The 21,369-nt window shown below is 31.3% G+C and overlaps 2 protein-coding genes across 2 annotated transcripts; one reads left to right on the plus strand and one right to left on the minus strand.

Annotated features, from left to right (window-relative positions):
• Nucleotides 1-1,222: 1,222 nt before the first annotated feature.
• On the plus strand, nucleotides 1,223-3,261 carry LOC133674946 (RNA-binding protein involved in heterochromatin assembly dri1-like). The gene is made up of 4 exons (XM_062096252.1): nucleotides 1,223-1,422; nucleotides 2,068-2,391; nucleotides 2,823-2,893; nucleotides 3,018-3,261. The coding sequence occupies exons 1-4, from the start codon at nucleotides 1,238-1,240 to the stop codon at nucleotides 3,029-3,031; spliced, it is 594 nt and encodes a 197-aa protein (XP_061952236.1). The 5' UTR covers nucleotides 1,223-1,237; the 3' UTR covers nucleotides 3,032-3,261.
• Nucleotides 3,262-15,058: 11,797 nt separating this feature from the next.
• Nucleotides 15,059-17,101, minus strand: LOC133674851 (1-aminocyclopropane-1-carboxylate synthase 7-like). The gene is made up of 4 exons (XM_062096127.1): nucleotides 16,756-17,101; nucleotides 16,510-16,638; nucleotides 16,255-16,415; nucleotides 15,059-16,140 (listed from the first exon to the last, which is right to left on the minus strand). Exons 1-4 carry the CDS (start codon nucleotides 16,924-16,926, stop codon nucleotides 15,261-15,263), a joined length of 1,341 nt encoding a protein of 446 aa, XP_061952111.1. The 5' UTR covers nucleotides 16,927-17,101; the 3' UTR covers nucleotides 15,059-15,260.
• Between the last annotated feature and the right edge of the window lie 4,268 nt (nucleotides 17,102-21,369).

The following is a 21,369-nucleotide window of genomic DNA, read 5'->3' on the forward strand; positions in this document are numbered from 1 at the left end:
AGATTTAACTATTGTTATTACATCATAAAATAAATAATACTTTATATAAAATATTTTTTATTGTTCCATTATAATATCTACAATTCCATCACATATGAAACACATCCGACAAAGATTACAGTTTTTTTTTGTTTCTTAAGCACGCAACAACATCAGATAAAATATAATTAGAAACAAAATTGAAATTACGATCAAATTCTGCAAATGTTACGTCATCAATCGATCTTTGTTTAATTTATGTAGTTTTATTGAATAATATTAAACACTAGTTTTTAAATAAAATACAATTAAAAAATAAAAAATAATTTTATTTTTTATTTTACTAGTCAAACCTATTTAAATACATTTTAAATTTTAAACTGGAATCGGCGGGAATAACACAGCATGCGAATAGTGCAGCATGCTGCACTCTTCCTGCTAATTAATTAGGAACAGTGCAGCATGCTGCTGCACTATTCATGCTAATTAATTAGCATGAACAGTGCAGCTCATGCTAATTAATTAGCAGGATGTGCGCATGCCAGGAACACGACAAGAAAAGCAGAAAATTTCTGCTTCAGCGAAATAACGTTTTCAACGCAGTTAATGGTGGGGTCCATGTATAAAAATCACGGTTAATTTTCTAATCAAACACTATATTTTTACTGTTATACATAAAACGCAGTTATAAACACGCAGACAAATAGAGCCTTAATCTATTTACATGCTTGTGCAGGCCAGAACAACTAGAAAATCCTCTATTATATGCATGATCAGTACTAGAATCTTTCTATATCCAGACACACCTCAAACTCAAGTTCAACATTTATTGGGAATGATGAAAATTCTGTGTATATTGGCATTTGGGTAACCAACTTAAGTTTCTTAGCCATGTGAATCAGAACGATTCTTTTCCAGTTAGGCCAATGAGTTACTCATGGCGTTATATGCACCTTTCAAATAACAGCTACCCCTCATAAAACCTTCAGTAAAATGAATATATGAAGAAGGAATAATAGTTCAAATTGTTCCAAGTATGTGACAATAAAGTTTCGGGAATCCTTTAAAGGGAGGGTATAACTGGAGAAATTTTACTTGAAAAAATGTAAGTGTCCATGTACTGACCTGTTGGCTGTCACCTTTTGAGCCCCTCCCAGAGACTGCCCACGAGTATAATTGAATAGACAGAAGTACGAGCAGGCTTATCTCTAAATTTCTTGTCAACATTTTGGAATACTATCTGAAGAAAAAGCAGATAATGATAAGGAAAAAATACCATCAAATTTCCCCACAGGCGGGGGCATGGCTGAACAAGTATATAAAGCCTCCCAACCCAAGCAGAAAAATCACCAACTACATTGACAATCTTGCACAGTTACTAAATAAACAGTGCTACGCTTCTGCCAGTGTTGTTCAAGATCCAAGCCTTCAACTCGGGAAAAGGTTAGCTTCTTCAGTTTTTGCCTCCTTTCTATATTTATAAACCTTGAGAGATTTAATATGTAAACGACCACTTGTACCTCATCTAAAAAAACATGAGGTTTTATGTATAGCTGCAATATTCCGGGTTGGGCCCTGTGGTGAGGCATTCCGGCGATATTTGGTGCATGTCATAGGATCGAATGTTTTAGAAAGAAGCTAGACTTCCGTAATCAAAGTACTGTGGGTTCTTAAAATCGATTTGTTCCTAGCTGTGCGGGAGGGAGCTTAGTACTATGACCTTAGAACTGCACTTCTATATAGGATGTTTACCATCAGATTGGAATGCACTTAAGTTTTACCCGCTGGAATCAAGTACAAGTCGAGGAACCTGATGATCAAGGTCTAATTGTCAGCAAGCATGTTCATTTAGTCTTAGGGTTGAAGGATTGATAAGCACACCGACGGACTGGTAAAACATTTTAAGAAAATTTGTTAGATGTGCGATATATATATATATATATTGGAACAATAAGAAGATCGTTACATTTTAGGCCCATCAGGTCATTATTCATAACAGATGAAGAAGAGTGTAGGTCGACCAATTGTGATAATAATGATTGGGAAACATAAGAGATCTGTTATTCATTTCTTTAAATGAAACATCAGGTTAGATACAATGAGCTTGACAGCCGGAGGAGACTGGATGTGCAGCGCATGCCAGCACCTGAATTTCAAAAAACGGGAAACGTGCCAGCTTTGCGGGTACCCTAAGTATGGCGGCCCTGATCCATCAACTTACATATCCAATGCGACAAAGGTTTTGGCTGGGGATTGGTACTGTACTGTCATTAATTGCCACGCTCACAACTATGCTAGCCGGTCAAGCTGCTACAGCTGTGGTACATTAAAAAGCGGTCATGCTGCAGGTGGGTATGCATCCGATGGAGGTGATCCTCCTGGATGGAAAACTGGTGATTGGATTTGCAACAGGTGAGTTCACATTGTAATTGCACAAATATCATGATATGCCTCAGGGATGATACGTTCTTGATAATATCATTATGATTTTCCTTCATTTCGCACTGACTATAGCATTCGGAACGATGGCTGTTTTGCTTTTGACTGAAAACAGAAAAGGTTGTTTGAAGATGCACAGTAACTGTTGCTTAGTTTTACTTAAAAAGAAAAAAACAGAAAGGAGCCGGGTTGTTCATTGGTGACAGAATGCCAGTACTATAGTTTCACGATACCCTACTGCCTTTCTCTTATCAAATATTATTCGATATTTGCATATATAGCCATGCTGAATATTCTATTCCTCGAGTAAAAACTACTTCATGTTGATTTTGTATCTGGTTGGAAAATTAAACCACATAACAAAGCACTATCTAACATGGACGGACGCACTTGTTGTTTGACAGATCTGGATGTGGAGTCCATAACTATGCTAGCAGGATGGAATGCTATAGATGCAGAACACCAAGGGAATACGGTACGAAGATTATATCCCTGTCACTTTTAATCCGGTGCTTTCTTTCTTAGCATATATATGAAAATTGCTGGGTTCGCTTTGATCATTAATTAACGTTAAGAATTTTGTTTTTCCATGTTTCCAGGTGGTGGATATTAACAAAAATGACTCTCTCTTCACTGCTTATGACCCTGTTCTCTCCGCAATTACTTTCTTTTTCTTTCAGTTTTTAGATCAATAATAAGCCTTGGGTTGGCATTGATCCAAGGAACTTTAATTTCCAGAAGAACAGCCATGTATTTGAATTGACATGGATTCTCTTGCAACGTTAACTACATATGATGTTCTTAAAATATAAGAAGCTTAAGAACAATCTTTCTCTCCCCTTATTTGAGCGATTGTGTGGTTTGTTCGTGTGATTACTCATTGTTGTAACACCTGGTTTTATGAGGTGGTCGTCCCAGGAATGTTGTAGGAGTAACGGCTGCTAACATTAAGGGAGCCGCCACCACAGTTTTGGATTCAACCAGTGTAGGAAATAACACAAAAGAACCGTTAGGGAAAACAAATTCTGACACAAGATTCTACGAAAGACAGGCTCCCAAACAGAAATAATTTACGGTCCCTTTAAGCATCAAATCTCCAAGAACTACATAATTAATATATATATGCAGATAAGAACCTGATGCGTATTCTTTAACAGCATAGATGCAACGCCAAGTTCAAAGCTAGTCCTGTCCAACTTTAATTTATTTCCTTGCTTTTGCCTTTCTTTTCCATGGATCAGCACAGTATACTAAAGTGCAACCACAATTTCACTTCCATTATACCCTCCAGCAAGATCACTCAAACTTGCGCTACATATAACTATGCTAAAATGGGATGAGGCTTCAACTACGCTTAGATTTTCATGAAGTCATTTTAGGTTTCCCTTGTTGACTCAGGGAGACAGTTGACACTATCTCTATCTCTTTATTGCTTTCCCACATTTCCAAGCTTTTAAAATATTCTTTGCTTACTCACCACCTAGCTTAATGTTACTTGATATGCTTTGCTGACGTCAAGCAAAAGCCCCTGGTATAGGAGTTCCTAGTAACTGTTAATTATTAAAATAACATATATTTTTTTTTTTTAAATTATTTTTTATATTAATATGTCAAAACAATCTAAAAATAAAAAAAATAGTCAAACTTAAAAAATAATTCAATTTTTTTAAAAAGCATGGCACAACTGCAAATTAAGACAAATAATATCTTAGTATATGACTAAATAGGTGGCTCTCATAACTTTAAATTTTTTTCTAAAATGAAAAAAGTTATTTAGGTGACGGTAATGTTCTTAAAAATGCAAGAAAAATTTAAGACCAAGATCATTGACTTGACTTGGTTCAATAAGCTTTTTAATTTAATAATATAAAAAAAACATGGATAATGAACAAAGAAATTAGCTATAATTAACTACAAATATAAAATAAGCTACTTGCCAATATCATACTCGGGAGGAGAAGAAAGAAAAACCTATTAGAAACTTATCATTGCCTCACTATGACACTATCCCACCATTAGAAAGAGCTCACTCAAATGGTTCTAGCTTCGCTATATATGAAAGGCTGAACAATGACATCAAAAGAGGTTGTATGAGCCATTAGAGCAGGGACCCATAAAGCAAACTAAATAAAATACTATGAAGTGAGCATTTCATGCTTATATTTAATCAATTAATTTAATTTAATTTTTAAAAAATTACTTTTTTAAAAAAGATAAATTTAACAAAAAAATGACAAATAAAAAAACTATAGTTTTGCATCAATATTTGCTTCTTTTATATATATATAGTTTCAGCTAAGTCAATAAAAAAAGGTAGCGTCTTTGCTTAGTTTGATTATTTAAATCTTATTCAATTAGTACTTTTAATTTTGTAATTTTTTTATGTGTTCATATCGTTCATATTTCGCACAAATTCAATTCAATTTGCTCTACTTGCGATTTTGTATTCGTAGTTTTATATTGATAGTCTTTTGTTTTTATTGCATCTTAAGTCTTTATATTATTTTGGATTACACTATTAAGTGGTTAATTTTTCTGATTTATTGTGAATTAATTCCTTAAAGAACTGAATTTTTTTAGATTGAGTGGTAAAAGGTGAAAGATGTACTTATTATAGTGAAAAGCTAAAAAAATTATATGAAACACAAAAGGAGTGTAAACATATAACAAAGTGTGTAAGATATATTTCTCATGCTACTAACATGATTTTCAGATCTTATGGATGTCAACCAAAAGTGGATCATCACTATCGAGGGATAGGAATAATCCAAAATAGAGTTATTTGGTCATGCAATAATAATTGAACTTGATGAATATGAGGTTTGGAGAGGTTATGAATGAGATGGATACATTGAGAATTGAGCTAGCTAGCCTTCAAAATGGGCCAAGTTATAGAGGTCCTGAGGGTAGAAGGCCTATGAGACAAGTTATTTTACCTTCAGAAAAATCTATAGCTGAAAATACAAATAAGAGGTTGAGGATTTTGATCATGATTATAATGCTAGGTTTCAGCAGCATAGAAACTATAGGTATAAGGGATTTCAACCATAAATAAATTTTGACCATAAGAGAGCGAACCGACAAGGAAGTTTTCATGATGATTTGGATATAAATTCAGGGAGTATTAAGATAAAAATTCTTGCTTTTCAAGGAAAAAACAATCTTGAAGCACATTTTTGTTACGGGGAAAGAAAGGAGAGTTAATTTTTTATTGTCACTGATACTATATATAAAAAAAAGGTAAAACTTATTGTTATTGAGTTTATTGATTATGCTATTATTTGGTTGGATAAAATTGCTTAAAGTAGAAGAAAGAATGGAGAAAGACCCCTATAGACTTGGGATGAGATGAAAGCAATCATGAGAAAAAGATTTGTTTTTAGTTATTATAATAAAGAACTACTTCAAATATTGTAAAGTTTGACTTAAGGATCTAAGAGTGTTGAGGATTACCATAAGGAGATGGAGATTACTATGATTAGAACTAATATTGTGAAGGATAGAAAGGCTACAGTGACAAGGTTTTTGAATATTTTGAATAGAGAGATGAATAATGAGGTTGAGTTGCAACATTATGTTAAGATATAGAATATGGATATTCTGTTGAGATAGGGAATATGGTTCACATGGTTAACAATATAAAAAAGGCAGTTGAAAAGAAATGATAGTACATACTAATAAGGCAATTCAAGTTTCTTTTCTAATTGGAAGCTAAATTATAAGAAAGAATTACCTTATCAAAATCAAATACCATGGAAAACAAAAAGGAACCACTTATGACTATGAAGAAAGATTCAACCACTATTGTGCAATGTAAATCCAAAACTCCAATTAATCATAACCATAATATTAAGTGTTCTTCTTCCTTTAACTTTACAGGTTTCTCAAGCTTTACTTATTTTTGTTGTTGGAAGAACTTTCATGATGTTCTTGAAGAAGACTTTAGAGGGAGCCTCTCTCTCTCTCTCTCTTCTACTACTATTCAATATGAACAATAGTGTAAATAGTAACTAGGTTTAAATGGTGGGCTAAGTTACCATTATGCCTTTACTTAACTTTTCCCTCAATATTTTATGTTTTATAATTGCCCATACACTGATAGTATTTAACCCGAGGACTTCCTAAAATTAGATTTCCATGATATTTTAACCTAAGATAAATGAATATGTTAGATGATTTGGTATACAATTTCAACCAAATCCAACTATCGAAGTGAGAGATATATTTAATATCATAAAACTGGAAAGTCATTACAATTTATAATCTTAAGGTAAATTATGAATTTACCCTCTATAAATAAAGTTTAGATTTTATATATTAAATTAAATTAATTGTAGAATTAATTTTTCAAATAGGATTAGGAATGAATTAAATTGTTTAATTCATTTTTTTAATTTTATAATATCCTAATGGGATTAGGATTTATTTAATTAATGGTTTCATTAAATATTTTTTCTAGTTTAGTGAGAGTTTTTTAAGCCAAATTTTTTTTTTGAGAAATTATCAAATTGGATTTGATTGAATATTTCTAAGTGTTAGAAATATTATTTTAAATTGCACATAAAGCCAATAATTAGAATAACGTGCAATATATTTTTCATTATGCATATTAAAATGTTTTATGCATGATGGCTGATTATGAACATTAAAGACCAATGTGATTGTGCTTTTATTGATGATTGAATGATTATATTTTTTATTAAATAGGGTGTATGTGTCCTGCCTTATCTTTATTTTTTCTTCTGGGTTGTAATTATTTCCTCATCTAATTTCCCTTTAATGTATCTTGAGGTTTCTTAATTAATTATATAAATTTATGTAATTTAGAAACATGGGAATTTAGATAGAAAATTATTATATAATTTAAGATAAAGAAAAAAATGGTGATAAAGGCTACAATCGAGCTGCTTACAATGGATTTATGAAGAGTTGCTACAACTACCTAGGATTTGACCATCTAATTCCCTTCAATGGCTCGAGAAAATTAGCTTAGATATATCTATAATCATCTAATTAGAATGACATGCTAGAAGTGTATGCTTATATATAAATTGTTGTGTATGAAATGCATACATGTTATGCCATTTTATGTATAAGACCTAATTAATTGATACTAAATCCCTCATCAATATATTAAGTACATGTGGATAACATGAATAATCTCCTTCTAATTTTATATGTATGAAGCTATAGTTTTATTCATGGATAACTTGTTGAGTCACTCAAGGTTATCGTTAATCAAATATGTTTAATGCTATAAAATTAAGTTCTACTTATCTAACTTATATGATTCAAATGAGTCACTCATGATGATTTGAGGTTAAAGACATGATTGATAAACTATGAGTCACATATAGATATGATTGATAAATTATGTTATCTATCTAATTGAATTTATTTTGATTTGTTGAGTCACTCAAGGTTGAATAAATTAAATAATATCCTAGCCCACTAGGAGAATCTAAACAAGATTTCTTGAATTAATAGAGAGAACTATTAATTTGCAAGAAAATAATGAGAGATCAAATTTAATTTAAAGACCTTATCTAAATTTGGAATTCAAATATATATGCGTAAAACTAATACTTTATATCTTTATATAAATAGTTTGGTATATTAAAATGAGTAGTAACATATCCCTACGAAGCATACTTGATGCTAACAAATTAACAAGACCAAATTTCTTGGATTAGCACCAAAATGTAAGAATTGTTCTCAAGCAAGACAAAAAATGTTGTTTTTTTTCTAGAAAATCTAAATTCAAATGACCATGTTGAGGATGCTGAAAAAGAAGTTAAGAATGAATATCAGCATCATGTTAATGACGATGAACATACTGCATGTATGATGTTAGCCAATATTGCACCTAAACTTCAAAGGAAGCATGAGAATATGGATACTCATACTATGATTATGTATCTTAAAGAATTGTTTGATTAGGCCAATAGTACTGAGAGGTATAAGACCTCTAAGGAATCATTTCGCTACAAGATGACATAGGGTTCTTCAGTGAACACCTGTGTTTTGAAAATAATTGGCTATATTGAGAAATTTGGCCAATTAAGTTTTGTCATGGATCATAAGTTAAGTGTTGACTTGGTCTTGCAATTATTACCCTAAAGCTTTATGCAATTCATTATAAACTATCACATGAACAATGTGGCTAGTACATTGCTAGAATTGTTTAATATGCTTAAGACTATTCAAAGGGTCAGTTCTTCTAGTTCATTCTTCTAGAATGTCTAAGAAAAAGGATAAGAAGAATATGAATATTGTCTCTAAAATAACCAAACCTACTGGGGCTATTAAGAAAGATAAGGGCATATGTCATCATTATAGTAAGGAAGGACATTAGAGGAGGAATTGCAAGGAATACCTTGCAATCGTGAAGGTAAAGAAGCTTAATGAAGCTTCTACTTCAAGTATGTTTATCATTGAAAACTATCTTACTACTTTGCACTATAGTTCTTTGGTATTGATAGTAGATGTTGTTTTCACTTTTGCAATGGATATGGGAGCTAAAGAAAAGTGGAAGATTAGTTGAAGGCAAAATGAATCTACAACTCAGTAATAAAGCAGGGGTTACTGCGTTAGCTATAGGAACTACTTATGCATTAGTTGCAGGAGTTAGTTATTTTTTTTTTGCCTAATGGGCTGATACTATAACTATATAATTGTTATTTTGTTCCAGTGTTGAAGACATTTTTTCCTTTTTATTTAATATTAAATGAATTTAAATTTATTATTAAGAACAAATATTGTTCTTTTATAATTATGATGTTTTTATGGATCCTGTTATTATACGAATGGTCTGTATATACCTGAATTTAATATAACTAGGTTCAATATAAATTGAAATGCATATTGGAATAAGTATTAAGAAACTTTGATTGAATCGAAATGGTTAATATTTTGACCTAATATTTTAAGGATTATCTAAAAGATAATGAGATTCTCTACACCTTTTAGAACACTACATCCAGCCTGAACCTTAAGAAATAAAAATTCACTATAAATGAGATTCTCTAATGATATAAAGACCTCTTATGGAGGTTGTGAATGACATGCCGCTTATAATTAATGAGCCTACCAATTACTTGGAAGTAATATATGATATTTATTCCAAGAAATGATTTGAAGCTATGAATTTCATATACTAACCATATTTGGAACTTCTTTGATCCACCTGAAGGGATAAAACCTAATGAATCTAAATGGATTTTGAAAAGAAAAACTAACATGAAAGGTAATGTATAAACATACAATGCAAGCTTTAAGGAGTAGAAATATCCAATTTTGATGGTATAATCAACATATTTGGTTTCATCAAAAAGTGGATAAACCTTGTGTTTATAAAAGGTTAGTGGGAGTGATGTTGTTTTTCTAATATTATATGTAAATGACATATTATTGTTAAGAAATGATGTATATTTATTTTAATCAGTAAAGTTTTTGTTGTCCATGAATCTCTCGATAAAGAATTTGAGAGAAGCAACCTATATATTGAATATAAAGATAGATCTAGAAGGTTGTTTATATTGTCTCAATTCATGCATGTAGACTAGATGCTAAAATAACTTCGCATAGAAGAATCTTAGATTTGATTCTTATCTATTTTGCATGAAACACCTCCCTCGAAAAACATGTGTTCTAAGACATAGATTGAGAGAGATATGATGGAAATAGTTTCTTATACTTAGCTATAGAATCCATTAATAGAGAAGATAAACTAGAAGTTTAAAATTATTTGAATTAAGATTTTTTAAATAAAATATTGAAAAAATAGTGAATACTAGTCAATATATGTTTTATTCTAAATGATAGTACTTTCGGTTGGAAGAGTTCCAAAGAAGAGTGCACAATTGATTCTACAATTGAATAAAATTACACCTCCATGTTTAAGGAAACAAATAGGCTGTTTGGATCAAAAAGTTCATCAATGAACTAGGTTGATTCCTAACATTGTTGATCCAGTTGCCTTATATTATGATAACAATGGAGTCATTGTATAAGGAACCAAGGTCTCATCAATGATCCAAATAAGTTTTAAAGAAATTCTATTTGATTTGATAAATCAATTAAATGAAAGATATAAAGATAAAGAGAAAGTATCCATCGAAGAGAATCTATAAGATCCTCTTACTAAGTCATTATCCATGTAAAACATTAATATTATATGGAGCAATATGCTATTAGATACATGAGCAATTAGCTTTATGCAAGTGGATGATTGTTAGTTTAATATGCTTTGTAGCCAATTGGTTGATTACATGTGGCATTATTATATTCATATAAACATATTTATTATTAATAAAGACTTAATTTATATTTAATATTCATAAAATATTAGATTAATGAATTTAATATTTGATTTATGAATCTAGAGAAAGATAAAGTTTGTAGGACAAAAATATTTTACAAAGAAAATTATAATGTTGTTCCTAGTCGATGCTCTCTTAAATATTGAATATTTATTAAAGCAGTAGAATCTTATACATATTATGTTTTTTTCTTTATAAAAGGAAGTAGTTGTTCTTATAAGTTGAGGTATAAGGGATATCTAGAACTAATATGTATGTATTTATTATAAGTGAACTGACCCACATAAGAATCTCATATGAAGAGATCACATATGTCTATGGAAAGACTAATTTGACGGTTATGTAAGTGATCCTTAGACTTAAGATCACTAAGTTATCTTATATAGAGAATGTTATGCTTTGATCTTGTTACATGTTATCTTAATCGATGTCACTAAGGAGCAGACATTAGGTATAACATGAACTATATGATGGCACTTGAGTGATCAAAAGAGGATTCATCATCCTAGGGGAATTAGATAAAATGTTTTATTTGCTCTCAAATAGTGTTGACTAGGAAATTATTTGCCAAAATTGAATGAGATTTGAAAAGAGTTTTAAATTTTATTCAAATGATCAATGATTATTATATAGAGAATAAACATGATTTAGCATGACAGACATACTTTATGCTTTATTGTTAAATTAGAATATTATTGATGAAAGGATATTTATTACACGGAGAAACTGTTAACTTCAAGGTTAGGTGAAATACTAATGACTTTTCTAGTATTTGGAGGATCATGACACGTTGCTAGATAATGCACATGATCTTTAAATACAATTAATCGATTGTTGAATTAATAATAAATTAATTAATTCTATTCTATTTAATTATAATTTATATTTGGGTCAACATAGTAGGAACCCAATGGGTCACAAATATTGAGAATCATTAGTCAGAAATTAAATAGGGATGATTTAATTAAGTATGACTTGATTAAAATATATTTTATAAATTAACAACTAGAATATAATTAATATAAGGATTATATTTCTAAACCTATAAAAATCAAGTAAGGACTTGATTGAGTTAATTTCTAAAATTATCTTGAATTAATATATGGATATTATGCAAGGAAAAAATTGATATTTTACCAATTTATGGGGTTTTTCTAGATTTTTCTATAAATAATAAGCTATACTGGTAATTCATATAGATTACCGTTGGAGGCCGAAGTATGGGATGACTTGTGGTTTTCAACTACCTAGCCTTTAAACAACTCTAGATATGTCTAATAGCATCCTAGAAACTCTTAAATAATTTTATTTTATTGTTTCTGTTGTGTATATTATATTTGAAAACCCAACAAAATATATATAAATAGGTTGAAAAAAAATAATTCTTTATTGATCAAAGGATTATTTTATAATGAATCTAAATCTAAGTCTAAAATAAGTTAGTAGAAAATAAACTCAAACCCAAATCCTAACTTAAAGTCTAGGGTATGGAGCCCCAAACTTGAGCCATGCATTTGTGGGTTAATTACATTCATATTACTTGGCTTATGTTCATATATGACCTTCAACTTTTCAATAAACAAAGTATAAGACAATCTTGTTTTTTCTTTTTCCATGTGGGATTGAAGGTTTTAGGTTTTAAAAAAAACATTTCAATTAAGAATTTATTGAGATCAATTTTTTAGTTATTCATAATTTATGTTGGAGAACAACTTGTAATAGTTTTGACAATAGAACTGGTTTTAATTTTAGCTTAAAATTGGCTTTTAACCATGATTTTAAAACAAATTTTCTAACATATTATTTGAAAGAAAAATCAATTACAACTCTTCCCTGCAATCGACACAGTCTGCGCGGACAACGCAGCCAAATAATTATATATGATCTCCAACGTACATTAATATATATATATATATATATATATATATATATATATATATATATATATGTGTGTGTGTGTGTGTGTGTGTGTGTGTGTGTGTGGAGAAAGAGAGAGCCATATTGTAGTTGGAATCTATAAAAAAGTCTGTTCGTGTTTACTGCAATTTGCTGGCTTATATCTTTCTATTGTTATCTTTTTCGATAAAATAAATTCATCTACAAAAAACCATAGTATATATGATGCAGCTCATAAAGTTATCATAATTTAATTATCATATGAAGCACACAATATTATAAAATGATATGATGGATGAAATAACTAATCTTCTGATCATGTTATAAACAATATTGTAGTATTGTGTAGTCATTCTAGCTAGATAAACCTAATCAGTAGCTGTTTTTTATTTGGAACCATATCCTCTGGTGGACCATTTGTTTGGTATTAAGCGATGATCACACGAAAAGCTTGTAGAATTAATGCTCACAAAATCTTTTCTAATGATTACATCTTCATTAAACTATGCATAGACAGTGTTTAGTTATTATCTTGAAAGAAGAAAGATAGAGATAATAATAATAAAACATATTTAGTTGAAAAGATAAAAATAAAAAAATAAAAATAAATCAATCTCTTAAATAATTTTAAAATAAATTTATATACTTTTAAAATAAAAGATACACAAGGAACTTGTCTCGAGAAACTATTTACTTTTTTTTTATTTCTAAAATAATCATCGTAAAAGAAACTCTCAATTTTAAACTTGTTCAACTAAGAAATGTAAAGATAAAAATAATTATTATTATAGTTTAAAAACCTGATCTGGTAATTAACTTTGAGCAAGGCTTAAGTTAAGGGTTAGGAGTGTTAACTCACGTTAACCCATTTTTTTTTAACAAAAGATCAAAACAGCGTTGTTTTGAACAAATATTTTTTTTTTAATTTTTAAATCAATGAGTTTTTTACTCAAGTTTTGATTGTATTTTACCCTTAGTTGATCTGGTTGCAGGTTGACTCGGGTTTTTGACTGGATCAAGCTGAGTCAATTATTCCTCAATTTTTTCTTAAATCCGAACCAGTTTAAACCCAAGTTGTTTAGGTCCAGGGGCAACCCGCCGAGTCGATCTAGATTTTATAACTATAGCTATAATACTATTATTAATTTCAAAATTCAGTGTAAATTAAACTAAAAGAAAAATAATATCTTATTATTTTTTAAAAATAAATAAGTTCAGCAGAAATACATATTAAAAGTAAAATAAACATTCTTATATTTTATTTTATTTTATCCATCAGTAACTAAATAAAATATAAATATTTTATACACCATTACAAAAAAAAAAAAAAATTGGTCTCCGTCTCTTACTCCATCCTTTCTTCTTTGTTCCTACCATCTCCGGAACAACAACCAAACATTACCTCTTAATCAATCCAAGTGTTAACTAGCATGACCTGACCTGTCCATAACAAAATGAAGTCCAATTTGTTTGTTCAAGCTTGTTAAAAGAAAGCAAATATATGCATATACTATATATCAAATGTCAAAAGCTCTCGATTTGTGTTCAACCTTCCAACCTAACCATGAGGTGTGTGTGTCTATATATATATATATATATATATATATATATATATTGGTCACAAAGAGCCGCTTAACTATCATAAATTATAGTGTCTTTCAAGCGCACATCCATTGTTTTTTTCAAGTGCTAATAATGTCAAAAGAGTGTCGTGATCGGACTCTAAACAAGATCGTTTGTTGTCTACTTGGTGTGGAAGCTAATTGCATTGAATCAGTTCGTGGCATCAAGTACTCTATGATCAACAATTTTAAGGCCTGCCCCAGCAAAATCGAGAAGCTAGAGAGTGAATGTAGAATAATTCGTAAAAAAATAATAATTAGACAAGGTATAAAAGGATCATCTGGCTCAGTTTCATGTAAATACAAATTCGTAAAATCAGAGAGCGATGATCATATTATTGCAAGTAATAATATATGTAAAGGTAACCATATAATACATGACTCAGTAATAAAAACTTGGAATCAAGAGGTTTATTCTCCTTATAGTTTCAAGTTCGAGTCTCATAGTTGCTAATATGATAGCAACTGAAAATTTATATGGTCATTAACTTCAAGACTTATAAAATTAGTAAGGATGAGTGTAATCTAACCCGAACATCCACATTAATAAAAAAAATTTATACATGTAAGGTTTTCGTTTTGCTCTTCTTTCTCTCTTTTCTTTTTCTTGCCCCTGATATGATATAATAGTAGCATAGTATTATTATATGCTGTGACAAAGTATCTCAAAAAATTATCTTTTATTTGTGGAATAACTTATGTTAGTTTTATATATATATATATATATGAAAAGTAACTTGTGTTAAGCTTAAAGTCAAACGCGTTGCTTTCTTGAATAATAGAGTGACAAAGTCAAAGACATAATGAATGGAACTCTTTGGCGAAGACTTCTTGCAGTGGTATCACAATTATACAAATGGAATTTATAGGGAACTTGCTTACTGAAGCAAGAAAACAAGAATATATATGTGATTTACACTATAATGAGACAAACCCAATTCTGCAAAAAGGTGTTGGCATCTAAAAGGATCAAAATGACCGGAGCCATTAAAAAATTCGGAGACTACTGCTGTGGAGGAGATGCAATTGCTTCTGTTTTCCTTTGATCCATGAAATTATGTATTCTCTTGAGTGCAACTTCTAGCGTGGGCTCGCTCATGTTAGCGAAACAGACCCTAAACCATCCTGGTTCAGAGCAATGGCAAGAAGAGCCTGGAGATATATTTATCTTCACTTCATGGAGGATAGACTTCCAAAGAGCGAGTTCACCTTCTCTTGTAGGGGCCTCCAACAATGGACTTAAATTCATCCAGCAAAACAACCCAGCATTACCTTTCAAACACTCTATCCCGGCATCTTTCAGTCCTTGAATTATCATTTCATATCTCTTCCTTAGTCTCTCCCTGTTTGTCTTAATGTAGTTCTCTGTGAATTTCTCGTTAGACAACATCGAAGCCAGAATGTGTTGTGTTTGTGAAGAAATCAAGGTGAAGCTGGACATCCTTCTTGCAGTGGTAACAACTTTGTCGTTATATGAGTAAATAGTTCCAACTCTAAAACCTGGAAGACCTAGATCTTTAGAAAGACTGTAAACAATGTGAACTCTTTCTGAATCTTTGTATCCACGAGCTTCAAGAATTTCAGCAATGCTCACGAACTCGGATGAAGAGAAGGTGGATCCTGAGTAGATTTCGTCGGACACGACATGGATGTTCTTGCGCTTGGCAAAATCAAGAATTTGCTCTAGGACAGAGCGCTGGATTGTGGCACCAAGTGGATTTGAAGGATTTGTTATAAGTACCCCTCTTACTTTAATGTTCATGGCTACCGCGTGCTTATATGCAGCTTCCATGGCTTCAAGAGTGACCTGGAAATTGTTTGAACTATCACAATGTATTGGTACAATTTTTACACCTGTCCTCCACCTTAAATCTCTGTCAAATCTGGAAACAAGACCAATTAGAGCTAACGTAGGTTAGATGAGATCAATATATGAACATGAAGCTAGCACATGAATATATTTCCTTCGAGAGAAGTTCATTTAGGACAGTTCTTACCCTGGATAATATGGAGTGGGAACTAGCAAAGCATCACCGGGATCGGCTAGGATGAAGGTTAACAACTCGTTAGCAGCAGTAGCGCCGGCTGTCAGGACTACCCTATCAGGATCAAATTTTGCTCTGCCACCTCTGATTTTCTCCATGAAACTCGCCATTGCCTGTTCACAAACGCCGTTCACATGTCAGGATTTTCTTTCTATACATTTGTCTAGAGCACAGAGCTGCAAATCATGATGTTAAGAGAAAAGGAACCTGTCGGAAAGATTTGAGTCCATGGTAATCTTGAAACAAGGCGTTTTCTCTAAAGCCTCGTGCTCCTTCTCCCCAGCTAGATGCTTCTGAATTCTGTTCCAAGTACTCTTCTAACAAATCAAATGAAACCTGGTAAAAAAGGAACAACACGGACATTAGCTCAAGTGAGAAGCTTTTTACAAGGTCTAAAATATAAAAATCGTAGATCGTTTGCTTGATATATATTGTCCCGCCGGGACGACTCACTTGATTTTCTGCCAGTCCCATCTGTATAACTCCAGATGAGTTAGATGATTCATCGTAAGGATCTTCATCGTGTGCCTTCCAGCCTGCGAAATACGGAGAGTCTTCTCCGTGAGTCTCGGAAACTGCGACTTTTGATAGTCCAACAGCGGGTTGCCCAATCTCTATGGCCATAATTAGATTTCTTGCAGTACCTAATAAGCTTTCTTGCGCAGACAGTAAGGCCAAGGCCTCTACTCTTGGATTAAGAAAGCTATTAGGTGTGGGGAGTAGAGAAGGCGAAGGAGAAGAGCAGAAAGGGAATAGAATTGTTGAATGAAAACTTCGTCAGTAACCCACAAATATATAGGGAAGTCTTGGAGGCTTTGAAGTGTTAAAGTTCCCCGCAACTTGCTGGGTTCTTGAGAATAAAAAAACTGCAAAATATCAATCATTGATTCTGTAATGCAAGCAATATAAAAACTCTGACCCTTTTTACACTTGAGAGTTTTATCTCCAATGACAACTGTTCATTTCTGTCATCTTGTCAAAGCTCTCCTTTATCTCAATCTTCATGGAAGATACACATCGAATATGGTGGTTGTTGATGAGGACGGTGTTATTTATTTAATTGTTTGCTTGTTTCAATGGCTCAAGAATAACGATGCTTCTCTCATTGCCTTGTTGTTTTAATAGCAGTGGTTGTGTTCATATTTTCCCAAGTCCCCACTTCCCAACCTATGACTAATCAAATCGTTGATGAAGGAGCTTAAGACTTCAAATTCCATACTTAAGCCAAGGCATGCGCCATGAAGGAAATACTTACATTTCTATAGCATGCAAATATAATTAACAAGAGAAACTAATTAAGAGTGGTTAAGCTCTGGTGATCTGACAAAGATACCAATTTACACAAGATTAAGATTCTGATTTGGGAACAAAGTTGGGACAGAATACAGGCTTTGAGAAAATCTGATGGGTCCACAGGCAGCTGCACTAATATCAAGCAACAGGATTTATAACATCATTAGATTTCAAGTGTTGTAGTTAATTAACTTCCTTAATTACATATCATTAAATATGTGTATATGCATGTTGAAGATGCATATCTATAATATGTTTACATTGGCATGTCAGCATGTCAGGGTTAAGATACCTGTCAAGATTGTGTTGTAGATTTCTACTGACAAAACCCAGAGAATAAACAGCAGTTGAGAGGGAGAAAACAAATAAAAAAATAGAAATTAGACAAGAGAATATTATGCTTCTTCTTCTTCCTTTCATTTTCTTTTGAGATTGAATATGACGATTCGTTTAGATTACCGACGTGGGGCTCGATGGATATCCATGTGCATATATTTATATATATAAGAACTCAAAAGGCCTGAGATCTGCAATCGAGATAGATAGCTAGATTGGATTCGAATGCAGATGAAGAACGTGAAAGGAGTGCCCAATCTACGGTTGTTCCGCGGCTTTGGCCTCTAACAGAGAGACAGAGATCAAGCAATGGTGATAATCAAATAAGAAATTAATTTTATTTATCATTTCTATATATATATCCAAATTTAAAACGTCTGAAGGCTAGAAAACTTGCATATCTCCCTCAATTTTATTAACACAATTATTAAAAAAAAAAAAGAGATTATAATATTCAAACTCTCCCTCAAGTGGTCTTGTTGTTGCTAATTATTTCCAGGCAACTACCACACAAAAGCATATGTTTTTAATAAATTTATACAAATTGCTTGTCAAAATCAGTCATGTTAATAAATTCTAATAAATTACCAACCACACTCTCGTTTTTTTTTTAGACCACTGTTCGTTGGCAAGCTATTGCGAATTAAAAAATTTCTATATCTTACTATGGAAAGAGAGATGTTCAGTAAAACTTTTGAATTTTTATCCCTTCTTTCTTCTCTCGTTGTTACTGCCAATCCTCAGCGACCAAGCACCTCAAACAACAGTGAGTGGACTTCAAAAGCCTGTTTGAGTGAAAATCACTTAGCTTTTTTCCGTTGTTCTTGATTTTAATACTTTTCTGCCGGTTTTAGGTACTTTTCAGTGGTGGACAGAAAAGAAGAATGGCAACTTTGTTTTCAAATTAGTGAGGTGATTTTAAATATTAAGTTAATAAACATGTTATGTTTGGTTAAATTTTTTTTTTTTTTTTTGATTTACGTGGGGTGTCCGGGCCAGCTTACGCACACCACGACTATTCTCCACGGCCCGCTGGACATCCTGCAAGCCCAGGAGCAGGTAAGGCACCGCGGGGGTGATAGGCGTACACATAGAGGGTCGAACCCGGGACAGGGGCGGAACAAGTCACACGAATTGACCACAGCAGTTAAACCCTCATGTGCTGGGTACACATGAGAGCTCGAACCAGGGCACTCAGGCAGGGCAAAGCCTGCCAAGACCACTGAGCTACAAGCCTCTGTGTGTTTGGTTAAACTTTATATGTAGGTGTTGTGGTGATTGTTTGAAATTGAGTTATAGTTTGTTAATATGTTAATTACATAGTTTATCTTGGATTATACAATTAAGTTGTTATAGGTTAAGAATGATTTATGAATTCATCATAACTAATGAAAAAAATTTATGTTACTGTTTTTGCTTCATGCTTGTATAATTATGGATGATTAATTATTGATGTATCATTATGTTACTCTAAAATGCTCCGTAGCTAATTAGTTGGTTATATGTGGTGTTAGTTATTATGTTAAAGTAAATACATATTTATTATTAATAAAATCTTAATATATTTTTAATATTTATATAATATTAAGTTAATGAATATAATATTTTATTTATGGATCTAGAGTAAAGATAAAGTCTATGTGACAAAAATAGTATTTCTAAAATATTAGGTTAATGAAATTATAAAGTTGATATAATTATATAATTCCTATTGCATCAAAGCATTGTTCCTAAAGTATTCCTACTCAATGCTCTGTTAAATACTTGATATTTATGTGAGTTGTAGAAACTGGTACATGTTATATTTTTTTTATGAAATAAAGCATTTTTCTCGTAAGCCGAGGTAATAAAGGATACCTATAACTAATATGTAGGTGCTTGTCATATAACATTTATACTAAAATGACCTGTATGAGAATTCTATATGGAGATATTACCTATATACATGGAAAAGCTCACGTGATGGTTGTGTAACTAATCCTTAGAATTGAGATCACTAAGTTATTTTTTATAGAGAATGTTATGGTTTGATCTTGTTACATGTTATCCTAATTGAGGTCACTAAGAGGGAGGTATTGAGTATAGCATAAACTATATGAAGACACTTGAGTAATCAAGAGAGGATTCATCATTCTAGGAGAATTAGATAAAATATTCCATATGTTCTCAAGTAGTATTGACTAAAAAATCTTTGGCCAAGGTTGAATGAGATTTGAAAGAGTTTCAAATCTTATTTAAATTATTAATGACAATTATATAGAGAACAAACATGATTTAACATAGGAGATATACTTCATGCTTTAATGTTAAATCGAAACATTATTGATGAAAATATATTTATTACATTAAGAAACTAATCACTGAAAAATTAAGTCAAACCACTAATGACTTTTCTAATATTTGAGGGATCATAACACGTTGCTAGACGATGCACATATCTTCAAATATAAATTAATTAATTATTCAAATATAAATTATATTTAATTATAATTATAATTATAATTTATATCTAGGTCAACATATTAGGAACCTAATAGGTCACACACATTAAGAATCATTAGTCAGAAATTAAACTAGGATGATTTAAATAAGTATGACTTTATTAAAATATATTTTAGAAATTAAGAACTACAATATAATTAATATAGGAATTATATTTCTAGACTTAAAAAAATCAAGTAAGGATTTGATCGAGTTAATTTCTAAAATTTTCTTGAATTAATATATGAATATTATTCAGGGGGCAAATCGATATTTTTTTCAATTTGTAGGGTTTTTAAAATATCCTATAAATAGTAAATTATACCTTTTATTTAGAAGATGTCTTTTAGAAAGAAAAACTATGTAAGTCACATAATAGAGAGCTAAAGCTCTAAGCATGACAATCTTACTAGTAGTTCGTGTGAATTATCATTGGAGGCCGGACATTTAGACAACTTGTGGTTTGCAACAACCCAGCCTTTAAAGAATTATTCAAAATCTAAAAAGATCAAATCTTCAAGTAATAAATCCCTAGATAACTTTAGATCTGTCGAATGAGATCCTAGAGATTCCTAAATAATTTTGTTTTATTGTTTTTGTTGCATGTATGACATTCGGGAACCCAATAGTGGTATTAGAACCTTTGTTAGAAAAATTAGGGTTGTTTGATTGCATGTTTTAATTGTTATTGATGTTAATTATGAATTAATTTTATGTGCTAAATAAATATTTTTCCAAAAAGTCAATTTTTCTCTAATGATTTTTGAAAATGGATTTAAAAAAAAATATTTTTCATCACCCAATTATTATTCTGGTCAGATCTGGATGGAATTTCCAGATCTGGCCAAAATTCAATCAAGGGTTAGCTGGAAAAATCATGTTTTTTGGTGTCGTAGGTGGTAACGCCAAACATGTTGGATGTTGACGTTGTTGGGAGCACCCAAACATGCCACCACC

This window comes from Populus nigra, chromosome 15, assembly GCF_951802175.1.
Source record: "Populus nigra chromosome 15, ddPopNigr1.1, whole genome shotgun sequence".
NCBI lineage: Eukaryota > Viridiplantae > Streptophyta > Magnoliopsida > Malpighiales > Salicaceae > Populus > Populus nigra.